General features: G+C 34.3%; 1 protein-coding gene across 1 annotated transcript in view; it reads right to left on the bottom strand.

Moving 5' to 3' along the window:
* The window catches only part of wwc1 (WW and C2 domain containing 1), a 56340-nt gene extending 48776 nt beyond the window's left edge, over nucleotides 1–7564 (bottom strand). The window contains exon 1 of the mRNA XM_079835446.1: nucleotides 6595–7564. Within this exon, the coding sequence (XP_079691572.1) occupies nucleotides 6595–6713 (119 nt within the window). The 5' untranslated portion in view covers nucleotides 6714–7564. The remainder of the gene's footprint in view (nucleotides 1–6594) is intronic.
* Between the last annotated feature and the right edge of the window lie 7039 nt (nucleotides 7565–14603).

The following is a 14603-nucleotide window of genomic DNA, read 5'->3' as shown; positions in this document are numbered from 1 at the left end:
TCGGCTGGAGACAAAGTTTAAAAAAAACGTACCAAGCACAATGTTCTCTCACGATTCCTGCTTTCTAAGACACACTCATCACAATCAACGTAAACACATCTTAATACCAAGTGTAAACAGGGCCTTGCCTATTTGGTTTACCCTCCAGTCACTTTGATAACAGTGGCACTTGAGCTGACATAAAGTGCAAAACCTGATGATCCCGGTTATCTGATCTTTGGTAATGACGTAGAAATTTAGAATCTGAAATATATATATATATATTCTCACAAAGCTGTATTTTCTGCAAAATGACACCAAATAACCAAATATAACTCTATTATATAATACATTTATACACACCTAAGTAAGCACCCATGAAAAAAACATTACATAAAAAAACCTTACAGAATTCACAGTGTATAGTGTGTGTACAGAGCAACAACAACAAGATTGTTTTCATTTTAGACGTCAAGCTGTGATACCGAACAGGACCACGCGGAGACGCCAAAAAACCTCGCTTTGACTGAATAAACCTACGATTACTAATCCCAACAACGTACACAAGACAAATCAAACATTATCCTTCCAGAGTGTGTGTGTGGAAACAACGCGAATGCACTGAAATGTGTCTGTACAAGAATGCATACACGGTTTGTTGTTTGTGCATCAGACTCTCACGCGCTTACTGTGCGACTCCGGTACGTCACCAAAATTGCGCTCTTCAGAAACAATCACAGAATACGACAGAGCTGGTGTTTTAAAGCAAAGCACACTGGAACGAACGATGAGAGTCTCTATTCTCTCTGATATGTCTGAGGTAATCAGCCTGACCTCCTTTACATTAGCGCTGTTTTGAACCGTTTGATCGAATTCGATTACTGGATCACTGAAAACCTTACCAGAGTTTAACGGCTTTAAATGGCCTGATCACAAACAGAGAAGCAGAATCGAGTTAAAGAAAAACTCCCGACTCCTTTTTACGTAAATGACGCAGCTTCACATACTTCTGTAATTTATTTGCGTTAATTGCGTTAAATTATTTAAATTTAATTAATTAATTTTAATCTTTAAATTAATTGCATGCATTAATGCATTAACGTTGACAGCACTAATATATATTTATATATATATATATATATATATATTGAATAATCGCATCTAACATAAAAGTCTATTTACATAATATATGTGTGTGTATTTATATTATTATATTATATATATTATATTTCTGTATGTGTACGCTGTATATACACACACATATTTGTATACATAAACTGTATATATGCGTGTGTGTGTATACACACACAGAAATATATATATATTCATAAATAATATATAACTATATTAGGTCTGTCAAATGATGAATCGCGATTAATCGCATTGAAAATAAAAGTTTGTTTACATGTTTGTGTGTGTCCTGTGTATAATTATTATATATATATAAATACACACACATACATACTGTACATGTATATATTTAAGAATTGTTTTAATATTTATAAATAAAATATTTATATATAATATAATGATATAAATAATATACAGTCTATACATGCAAATATTTCTCAAATATATACATTAATCGTGATTAATCATTTGACAGCCCTTATATATAATATAATATAATATATATATATATATAATATAATATATATATATATATAATATATATATATATATATATATATATATATATATATATATATATATATATATATATATATATATATATATATATATATATATAGTATATGGCATTTTCTGTCTTTATTTCTAATAACATTATATTATTACTTTAAAGGCATAGGCATACTGTTCTTTAATATATTGTTTTACATTTTCCCAAAATTTTGTCCTAAAGACTTTATTTCCAGGTTTTTTTTTTTTTTTTTAACAATATGGAAGAAAAAAAACTGATGTTTCAATGCTTTTGCATTCCCTTACAAAACTTTTGTTTCTGAAAACTTTGAGCATTGAAAGCATAAACATTGAAAATTTTCCTCCCACCATATATAATTTTCATCATAAGAGTTTTAAAAGTGAATGAAAAGCTTATAAATATAATTTTTCAAATGTATTACCATGTCCCTTTACAGGCTCCATACTTTTGGACTGGACTGTATCACTTTGTTTTGTTGCTTTTCTGCCTTTATTTGTTATATTGTATTGTATTGTTATTAATAATATTATAAAAGCATAACAATTATATATGTTTAGCGATGCGCGATATATCGGCCACCATATCGGTATCGGCCAATATATGTTCTTTTTTTAATGTTATCGGCGATAAGAAAATTTTGGCGATATATTAAAGCTGATAAATAATGAATCATTTCCTTCAGCTGAGACACTTCAGATGCGCACTGTTCACCAGGAGGGTTTTGAATTGCTTGAAATATGATTGGAATCACTTCAAAAACAAAAATACAGTTTATGCAACATGAGTAGTGCAAGTCTGTTATATAAGCTACATAAAATTATCATGAGAACATTATAATTGTGTGCTTGGGACATGGCTTTTAATGGTGAGACTTTTGTTTTTGTAATAAGGCTCTCAAAAATGATATAAAAATTTTGATTTTGATTTATCGGCCAATATATCGGCTTTCAAATATAACGAATTATCGGGTATCGGTCAAAATTTCCATATCAGTGCATCCCTAATATACTTTGCTATTATTTACAGTAGTAGTACACTACAGCTTAGAGGTGAGAGAGCGAAGTGGGACCAGGATTCCTTCACTTCCTCTATGTGCTGAGCATGTGCACCACAGCTGATGTCACCGTGCACAAATTATACAGAAAATGACTGCCATAACAATCAGTGATCCGATTTCAATTACTGAGACTTTAATTTGTACAGTCAAACCTAAATGTATTCAGACACCTTCAACCTTTTTTCACATTATCAGTTTATTCGCTATAGTTTAGAAAATGGTAATAAAATATGACAAGAACTCAGAGTTAAACTGTGTTTTGATAATGTCAGATAACTTTGATAGAATGGATTATAATCAACCATTTAGCTGTTCAATCTAAAAGTACAAAATTAGATAATACCAATTTAGGTCAACCAATGACCAAGTAATGGTTCATTTCGTTCAGTCTGTGGTGTCAAAGGTCACATTAGCAATTAAAGAAAAAACACTTAAGCTAAACATGGTCAGGTCAAAGTGTCTGGATCATTTTGGTCCCAAATTCTGATAACATTTTACTGGTAGTCCACTGTATGAAGAATTTGTGGGTATAATATGTCACAGTTTACTGTTTACGTCAGTTTACGTCATATTCTCGCGCATGCGTCGTGGAGGCAAGAAGAGGTTGAATAAAGTCGTTATTTTGATTTTTTTTGCGCACAAAAACTATTGTCGTCGCTTCGTAAAACTATTGTAGAGCCACTGTGGTGAGATGGACTTTGTAACAACGTTTTTAGTGCCTTTTATGGGTCTTGTGAGTGTAAGTGTACTGAATGCCAATGGAGGCCTATCTGAAGCCTTTCTCAGCCATCAGCTTTCAACTAAAATATCTTCATTTGTGTTCCGAAGATGAACGGAGGTCTTACGGGTGTCCAACGACATGAGGGTGAGTAATTAATGACAGAATTTTCATTTTTGGGTGAACTAACCCTTTAAGCCTTGTTTATACTCGACACGTCCGCAAAAGCAAAAATGACGTTATACTATACTAACACCAACACTTTGAATACATGTAAATTACTCAACCAAAACCTCAGATTTTCCAACAATCCCAACAAGCAGCACATTATTAGTATTTAATGACTAGAGGGCAGGCAACACCTCAGCAGCTCTGTGCATTTGCCACAAGAACGCTGTCAAATGGGAGCTCATTACCAAGTAGAGCTACTACCAACAGAACACCCCGTCAGCTAACTGTTGCTCAGCAGTGGAGAACCAGCCGTCTGAGAGATGCATGCTGGGGATGGGGGAGGTGTGTCCGCTGACAGTTTTGGGTCAGGATTTGAAATATTTGTCATTTTTAATCAGCGCCTTTGATGCACCACACTGTGCAAGAAAGACCAGCCGACCAGGCATGAGCGGAAACGTCTGTTATGCCTCAGCTTTTGTTTCCGAGCAGTTGCTCGACTCAGTGCCGTTGAGTTTCCGGCACTATTTCAGTACAAACTAAATTCAATTAGGAAAAAGTGGGGGTTTGACAAGCGAGTTTCAGGTCACCCAAAATTCTATCGTCATTTATGGATTTATTTTAAATATTTCTTATTCATTTTACATCAAAATTTCCCATACATACACGCACAACCGGTCAAAAGTTTTAAATAATCAAGATGTTAATTTTTTATGTTTTTGAAAGAAGTGTCTTATGCTCACCAAGGCTGCACTTATTGTATCAAATATACAGGGAAAACAGAAAAGAAATATGTGAAATCTATTTGAATATTTTTTTTAATGTCATTTATTCCTGTGATGAAAAGCTGAATTTTCAGCATCGTTACTCGTCTTCAGTCTTTCATGATGATGCAAATATTATCGTGGAAAAATGATACACTACCATTTAAAAGTTGGGGTAAATAAGACAATAAAGACATTTATAATGTTAAAAGATTTATATTTCAAATAAATACTGTTCATTGAACTTTATTTATTTATCAATGAAGCCTGAAAAAAGTATTACGGTTTCCAAAATAATATATATGAAGAAACTTTGTTGAAGTTTTCAACATTGTTAATAATCAGAATATTTCATGAGCATTTAAGAATGATTTCTGAAGGATCATGTGACACTGAAGACTGGAGTAATGATGCTGAAAATTCAGCTTTGCCATCACAGGAAAAAATTACATTTTGTTAAAATACATTAAAATAGAAAAAAGTTATTTTAAAATATTTTTAATTTATAAAATTGTAATATATTTTAATATTTCACAATATCAGGGTTTTTATTTCTGCTATATTTACAGTACCAGTCAATTGTTTATGTTTTTGAAGTAGTCTCTTAATCTCACCATGGCTGCATTTATTTTATCAAAAATACAGTAAAAACAGTTGAACTGTAAAATTATTACAATTTATATTAACTGGCTTCTGTTGTAATACATGTTTTTTTTCCCTGTGATCAAAGCTGAATTTTCAGCATCATTACTCCAGTCTTCAGAGTCACATGATCCTTCAGAAATCATTCTAATATGATGATTCGGTGCTAAAGAAACATGTTATACACAGTTGTGATGCTTAATATTTTTGTGTAAACTTTTCTTCAGGATTCCTTCAGAAAGTTCAAAAGAACAGTATTTATTATAAATATAACCTTTTTGTAATATTTATTAATTTCATATGTCTTTTTTCTTTTCTTTTTAAAACTTACTTACCCCAGACTTTTGAATGGCAGTGTATCAAAAATGTTTTTCCAAAAAAACATTTCCAACATTGATCATAACAAGAAATGATCTTACAATGATTTCTGAAGGATCATGTGACACTGAAGGCTGGAGTAATGATGCTGAACATTCAGCTTTGCCATCACAGCAATAAATTACATTTTAAAATATATTACAACAGAAACCAGCTAATATAAATTGTAATAATATTACACAGTAACTGTTTGTACTGTATTATTGATCTAATAAATGCAGCCTTAGTGAGATTAATATTAAAAAACTCCTTAACTTTTCCAAACTTTTGACCAGTCGTGTATAACACTGTTTATTTATACACCCATAAATCCTAATGTCGTTCCAAACCTGTACTTTCTTCTGTGAAACACAAATGAAGATATTTTTTTAACTATTTCAACTTTGTTTTTGTCAATGCAATAAAAGTATACGGTGTCTAAAACAACATTGGTCCCCATTGACTTTCAATGATTGTTTAAAACAAAGAAAGAAAAGACAAACATTTTTCAATAAATATTTTCTTTTGTATTCCAGAAGAAATTCATTCTGGTTTGAAATGACATAAGGGTGGTTAAAAGATGGCAGAATTTTATTTTATTTTGGGGTGAACTATCCTAATACTTCAACAAAAAAAACCTTAGCTCTTGTACCAAACGAACAAGTGTGGAATGCATCAAAAAAAAACTATTTGACCATTCTTGTTAAAGTTTGCATAGCTCGGGTGCACTTTGAACCCGTCGTGCACCTTGCCTCATAGTGAAAGGGATTTGAGGGAATCAGCTGTGGGCTTTGCTCATGCTGAGGAATGTGTCCCAGGTACTTGTTTACAACTTTCTGCCATCTTGGTTTCCTGGCTACAGGCAAACCTGTTGCACCACACAAAGGGGGAAAATATGCGGTCTGTTTGCTATCATCTTTCCATTTTTGTGCACACTGTAAATAACTGAAAATCCAAAGGAGGGAAGGGAAAAAAACACCCAATGCACATTCCAAACCTCTAATATAATCTTAGGCATTCCTGCACAGATTTTGTGTTAAAGTCCAAGGGGACTTAAGTGGTAAAGCTGGCACTGATCATGGGTTCTGGGATGAAACAAAGCAGTATTTCAACACTGAAATCGAGCCTAAAATGCATCCATTTTTGATGCTTTTTAGATTTTGCAATAAGAACACATTCACATGAGTAAGGGACTCATCATGCATCTGTATAGTGAGTAAGCAAGTATGCAGTACTCAACACGTACCTATCCCTTGGGTCAATCCAACTGGTGGTTTGATTAATATGGTCTACATAATAGACCTTCCCGTCAAAATCTCGGGACTCTTCCCAACCCTCTGGCAATGGTAACTCCTTCCTTGGCATGACCAACTAGTCTCCATGTAATTTTCTCTGTAAGTCTTCTAAAATGATTTGAAAGCAAACCATGTGTTGCTTTGCGTGGACTAGTCCAAAAAAGTTAGACCCAACGCATAAGGAAAGTGCCATTAATTAACCACTGACAGAGATTTATTCCGTATGATCCATGGTACGTGTCCCAATATTCCAGTTCAGTTCGTGCAGCCTATATTGAGCATTGTTTCCACGAGCAAACGCTGCTAAATGAATGGATGAGGGTGGGATGCTCTGAAACGCCTAACTTTGCCGCAGGATTTGCGCTTTTATGGTATGAAACTCCTCGTTTCTTATGCATTCTCGGTCGTGTACGCACTACCTCAAACAGTCAATCATCTTTTCTCGCGGAGCTTGATGGATGGTTAACTTGAGGGAAACGTCAAAAAACTTTCAAAGGTCGTGCGCGAGTTTTCCTCCGAGAAAAGAAGCCAAAAGTCAATTATAAAGTCCACAAAATTCCCTCCGAGCAGAAAAGATAGCAACCGAGTTAATTCCCCAGCATTATCCACGAATATTTGAGCGAGTCTAGAGGGTTTTTTCCCTCAGTGTCTGCCCACCATGTTTTCGCGACAACTGTGCTAGCCTGTTAGCCCAAAAGCTCGTTGTATAGGCAACGCAAACAGTTAGTTACTCCACACAGACGTATTCCGTATCTTCTCGTTTTGTCGATGCATTCCTATCACCTCCGGTGCATTTCGGCAATTTCTTTGAAAAGTAGCGCGTTTCTTTCACATTTGTTTTCAAATGTTGTCTTTTCCTTTAAGTGGCTGTGTGCGGTTCTCCCCCGTAGTCAAGCTCGGTCGCTATGCTGCGGTTGGAATGGATTACGTCATACAGGTGATGGCCGTAGCCCTTCTAGTAGCAGGGCACACTCACCATAATCATCTTCCTCAAATTATTCTTTTAATAATACATTTGTGTTCAATCTTAAAACAGAAACCAGAAAATTAAGACAACACAGGATTTCTAAAATGAATAGGTCACTATTAATCTTCAAATGTTAACAAATTATTTAAAGGGTTAAAGTTTTATATATTCAACTAATTACACATCCTTTTTTATTTTTTCAAATGGAATTCGACCATTTAAACGAAATACAGAAAAATTAACAGATTTCATAGGGCCCTACATTTCTAATCTCATTCCTACTTCAATTCAATTCAATTGCTTTTGCATTTTCAAAGTCTTACGGGTTCAGAACGACATGACGGAATCAACCTGAATTTTGTATTTTTTTCATGTCATTACATTGTTGAGAGCATAAGAAAAAAGGGGAGGAGCCTGGGTTATATATGTTTTATTCATATATGTCCCACTATAGTGGACACCAGGACTGAAATGAAATATGTATTTTTTTTTTCATTCACCAGTCAATTTTCAGGTTATCCAAACTTTGTGTAAAGATGTTTCTCACCTATGTTATGAAAGATATAATGGAATTAATTAATATACCATTTTACTTTATGCAATATGTGGGTAAAATGGCCATAAATGGGTTGTCCCATTCAATACAATTCAATGTCTCTGGGTGCCACTGTCCTCGTATGTGGACATTATATTTTATTCAATTTCTCTGGGATCATACATATCACAATTTTAAGTCTGGATGTCCTTTAAAGAGCACATTCAGGGCTTTTCAGAGATCCCAGGGGCCTCATTTATAAACTTGAAAATTGTTAGTTATAATTATAATCAACATCTCAGGAAAATGTTCCGGGGTTTCTAATCAAAATGTGATTTTCTGTTACAATACATGGCTTTGATTTCATACATATCCTCAATAGAAGTCACCAGGACTATGTTTGTCAGGCATTTTGGGAGACAAGTGAACAGGGAAAGAAATTACATATCAATGTTCCTTTAAAATATTAGATGTTATTATGAAAATGTTGGCAACTATTATACCCATTACAATTCTTTTTTCTTTACATGTTGCACCAAGAACACATTACAAATTAGATACAGTGTATTGCATTGAATGGGGAAAACCCACGTCCAAACATATTGGACACACATATTGTTTTTACACACATATTGCATAAAGTAAAATTGTCAATTCATTCCATTATATCTTTCATAACATAGTTGAGAATCATCTTTAAACAATGTTTGGTAAAAAAAAAAATCCTATTGTTTTTGCCTATATACATGTCATTTCATGACATATTATTAATCCCGGTGTCCACTATGAGGACATATAGCATAACATATTAATACAAAAATATATATATATTTTTTAAATCCCATTTGTTAAACAATGTAATGACATTACAAAAAAATACTAACTTCAAAAGACTTTGTTCTCCTGGCTCTTAGGAAGTTAATCTGTTCTTATTGGCCAACATGTAATGAAAAAAAAGAAGTGTAATAATGGGAGTAATAACTGGCAACATTTTCATAATAATATTAATTATTATGCATACTTTGCATACTTTGCATACTTTGACTCGATTCTACGAATTCTGTAAATTCTGCGAATCTACACCCCCACCAGAAGCCTTCGCTCAGCTAAGGAGCGACGGCTTGTGGTACCATCACAGAGAGGCAAAAAATCCCTTTCCAGAACATTTTCAGTCAACGTTCCCAGCAGGTGGAACGATCTTCCCACTGCCACCCGAAATGCAGAATCATTGACAACATTCAAAAGTCAACTAAAACTCATCTCTTCCGTGAGCACTTAACCTCATAAAAAACAAAACAAAACAAAAAACACCTTTCTTTTCCTCTTTCTTCCCTTTTTCCCTCCCTACTCTAGCCTGTGCTACACTGAGCAATGTACACAGACTCAGTATTTCAGGCACTTGTCTTACTCGACTCTTCATGACCAATCGCTTACTGTACTCCCAAGTTGTAAGTCACTTTGGATAAAAGCATCTGCTAAATGCATAAATGTAAATATCTAATATTTCATTTCCCTATTTACTTGCGTCTCTCAAAATACCTGATAAACATGCTTTAACGGGATAGTTCACCCAAAAATGAAAATTCTGTCATCATTTACTCACCCTCAAGTTGTTCCAAACCTGTATGAGTTTCTTTGTTCTGCTGAACCAAAAAGAAGATATTCTGAAGAATGTTTGTAACAAAGCAGAGAGAGCAACCATTGACTATAGTATTTTTTTCCCTACTAAGGTAGTCAATGGTTGCTCTCTCTGCTTGGTTACAAACATTTTTCTAAATATCTTCTTTTCTGTTCAGCAGAACAAAGAAACTCCTACAGGTTTGGAACAACTTGAGAGTGAGTAAATGAAGGCAGAATTTTCATTTTTGGGTGAACTATCCCTTTAAGTCCTGGTGTCCTCTACAGAGGTCATGTATGAAATCAATGTCCTGTTTTGTAACAGAAAGTTCTATTAGAAACCCCATACCATTTTCTGTTGATTTATGACAGTTAAAAAACTTGTCAGATTTAAATGATAATAACAAAATATCATATTTCCATAAAGTGCTTAATTTGATCATTCAATTAATGTCAGTCATTATTAAGGCGAAGTTGTTGTCCTGGTGAAACCTCCAAACATTGATATTTCAGAAAAGCCCTGAATGTGGCTTTCAGACACAGCTGCTCCCAACGAGCTGGATGGCGCCTTGCATGGCTGACACCGCCGTCGGTGTGTGAATGGGTGAATGTGAAGCAATGTGTAAAGCACTTTGGATGGCCATTGGTCTGTTAAAAGCGCTATATAAATGCAGTCCATTTACCATTTTACCATGTGCTCTTTACAGGACATCCAGACTGTGACATGTATGGTGTCAGAGAAATTCAATAAAATATAATGTCCACTAGAGAGGACAAAAGTCTATTCCTGGGTTCCAGCCAAGACATGTTTTATATGTTCATATGTTATAAATTATAAAGTCTTCCTATTTTTTAAAGGAATAGAAAACTCTGTTATCATTAACTGACACTCAAGTTGTTTCAAACCTGCATGAATTTCCCTCTTCTGCTGAACACAGAAGAAGATATTTTGAAGAATATGTTGTAGGCAGTTGTAGGCCTACCATTGACTTCAACTTATCAACTGTTTGGTTAAAATATCTTTTTTGTAGAATTTTCATTTTTTAGAGAACTGTCCCTTTAAGTATGGCCTCTTTTGGTGACATTTATTTGGAATTAAGGATTCTGATCAATCTTCAAGTGGATTTGTGATATTGAGTGTGATGATAAACAGTGTTGTGGGCAACACCTTACAAGTAGGCAAGTTCTCAATAATGTAATCAGATTACCTTTTTCAAGTAGCCTAATTAGTAAAACGCATTTCTTTTATATTTAACAAAATATCTGAGTTACTTTATATTACAAATAAATGACGCAAGTTACTTTGTATTCCCATGTAGGCTATAGCCTACCTGACAGCTCTCCTGTCCCCATGCTGAGAGAAACCGCGATGCCTTCACGTGCTATCGGAATGAGCGTAATTACTAGTTTCCTATAGTTTAAAAAACAGGACATGAACGCTACGTGAACGCCCCCTCAAGTGAAAATTTGAATGGGATGAGCTCGTAATCACGACTTAAGAAGTGGGAAGTAGGAAATTTCAGATAGCACGTGAAGGCGGCATAAGTGCAGCGTCGTTGTGTTCGCTGTGTGTGACAGATGTGAGCATTTACTAATCTCACCTGCACACACAACAGATTCCGTATCCCTCAAAATTAATAAAAAATGTGAAATGCAAACTCAGAAAACTACAATGATCACAAACCTACTATAATTAAATATGTTAAATTATTAACTATTTAATCTCTCATCCAGAATGGCAGCACAGCTGAAAGGTTTGAGCAGCGCCCTCTACTGTACAGATGTGAATTTGCATCTCCTTCAGCATTCACTTGCTATCGAAATGTCCTAATTCCCACTTTTGAAGTCGTGAATCGTGATTACGAGCTTGTTGCATTCAAGTGCTTTGTTGTCGGAGTGAACAGGAATCATGGTGGACACCAGGTTATTCTTATTGGGAAAATCTTATTAAAACCAACATGTAGTCTCCCATGCACCGACAACCATACAAACATTTCAGATAGTCCGCTTTCTGCTGATTCTGTAATTTCAGTCAAATGCTGGCTATTTTCGCTGTGTACCAAACATACAATAAGCTTCATATGATTACTCTTACATGTAAATATGTACTACATTAATGACAAGACGACCTAGCTGTTTTGGGGAAAAAAAACAATAAAACCACACCTGCCACAGCAGTCTAGTTCTCCCCGCCACCATGTTTAAAGGGTTAGTTCACCCAAAAATGAAAATTCTGTCATTAATTACTCACCCTCATGTCGCTCGACACCCGTAAGACCTCCGTTCACATTCGGAACACAAATGAAGGTATTTTTGTTGAAAGCTGATGGCTGAGAAAGGCTTCAGATAGGCCTCCATTGGCATTCAGTACATTTACACTCCCAAGACCCATAAAAGGCACTTAAAACGTCGTTACAAAGTCTATCTCACCACAGTGGCTCTACAATAATTTTACGATGCGACGACAATAGTTTTTGTGCGCAAAAAAAAATCTAAATAACACCTTTATCCAACTTGTTCTTGTCTTCCGTGTGTGCCTCCACGACGCATGCGCGAGAATATGACGTAGCGCCGGGGTTCGGGAATCCATGAAATACACACTTTAGCCCGATTTTGAGAACTACGCCGAGACCTAAAGCACGATCAATGTAGAATCCAACAGCTTAGACACGCGCGTCTTCCTCTGCTTGTCAACAAATCGCTTCTGGGTCATCTGTCCGAACGCCGGATCTGCATCATATTTTCGTGCATGCGTCGTGGAGGCACACACGGAAGACAAGAACAAGTTGGATAAAGGTGTTATTTTGATTTTTTTTTGGTCTTACGGGTGTCGAACGACATGAGGGTGAGTAATTAATGACAGAATTTTCATTTTTGGGTGAACTAACCCTTTAAAGCTTATGACACGCCCATCTCGGGAATTGGGGTATCAAAATTATTTCCGAACTTCCCAGTTGTATACACGACATCAGAGGGCGTTCATGAGCAATTTTTACCTAGGAAACTCGTATTTACGATAATTCCGATAGCACGTGAAGGCAGCATTATTCCTTTCACTTTTGGTGTGAAAGAGAGCGTTCAAAATAGAGCGTTTGTTTTTGTTATTGTTTTTTTTGTTATTAAAAACAAACAAGCAAGCCCAACCCAGATGAGAAAAAGTAACGCAAAAGAAATGTAACACATTACTTTATATAAAAAGTAACTAGCACAATTCTTTTAGGGAGTAACGCATTACTGTAATTCAACACTTTCAAAAGTAAATTTCCGCAACACTGATGATAATGATTTGTGATGGTAATAACATTTTTATCACTTTCTGACACAACAAGTAAGCTAGCAGTTAATTAACTTAGAATTTACAAAAAAAACAATTACTCAGGTCACCTAATAAAGCTACTCACAAATCATAATATAAACCTCTTAAAATGTTATTGATATGTTATTAAAAAAATAAATACAACTTTTAAATCAATTTTATTTTTGACTCAAAACTCTGCTCTCTCAAATGCTTGTTGGTATCTAATGATGGCAGTATTGGGGACAGTGATTTTTTTATTTTTATAAATTACATAAATACCAAATTAATAGAATATCTGCTTTTTAAAGTTCTTAAAAAATGCAAAGTATGTATTTTCCCTTATTTTGACACTACTTATTATAAAAAGGAAGATGGAGAAAAGTAGAAAATAGCACAAAAGTAGCCCAGTTAAAGAGGCACAATATAAAAGTTGTAATAATTTATCATTTGATAGGATGGTTGTTTTTTAATTATTATTTTAAATGTCCTTGAAATCGAAAGGTGCACTTAACCCTAAAATGGGCAATGTATTCTGGGGGATACAAACATTTGAGAGGCTGGGGAGAGGCAGGGAAAGTGTATAGGTCTCATTTCTTGGTTTCATGTTGAAAGGGTGTTCATTGCGAATGTTTAGATCTGGTGACTTTTTCATGCGTTCTTTGTTTAGCTCACGGGTAACATTTAAAAACAACATGACCACCTGTAATGGCAAATCTACTCACCTTCAGATAAAAGTAGATATATTTCCCATATTTGGAGGGGACTTATACATGTTTGAAAAGTTGTTGTTAAGTATTAGCTTAATATGTTTATGTTGAAGTTTTATGAATAAAACTTTCATTTATGTAAATGTTTGTATCCCCCATACGTTGTCCGTTTGGGGGTATAAATTCATTGAAAATAGAATGCTGGTTTGGCAATGCATGTTACAACATTTTAGCCACATTTATTCTCTCATAACTTTTACTAAACATTCTTTGTAAAATTCTGTTGAACAATAACCATAATGCTTAGTTATGAATATATTATAGCCTACTGTATCATATTTAACACACACATTTTTAGGACCTATAAATTATCAATATCAAGATTCAGGATTTATTTGTCACATACACAATTATATAGAGCATATAACCAGCAGTGAAATGTAAGTCAGGTCCGCTCCATGGGCAGCGCAATTATAAAAATAAAAAAAATACAACACAGATGAAAATATACATAGAAATACAATATACTCATGTAGATAAAAATATTCATAAATATAGCTATGAGAAAATGAAATAAAGTTAAACGATGAAAATAAAGATGTATACTGTAGAATTAAATATAGAATGGAAAATAATTTGTATGAAAATAAACTGTAGTCTTAAATATTAAGATACCCAAGGATGTACACTTTGACCAACACTTCGCTGAAAAACCTGTTGTACACAATCAATAGTTCAAACCTTTATTATAAAGTCTTTTTAAATAATTTTTATAAAGTAAATGTAAGATAAACATTTATTAGAATGAAGAAAATTGGGTTTACTTGATTATTCAT

This window comes from Gobio gobio, assembly GCF_949357685.1.
Source record: "Gobio gobio genome assembly, chromosome: 14".
Taxonomy (NCBI): Eukaryota; Metazoa; Chordata; class Actinopteri; order Cypriniformes; family Gobionidae; genus Gobio; species Gobio gobio.
This window is presented reverse-complemented; position numbering and strand designations above follow the sequence as displayed.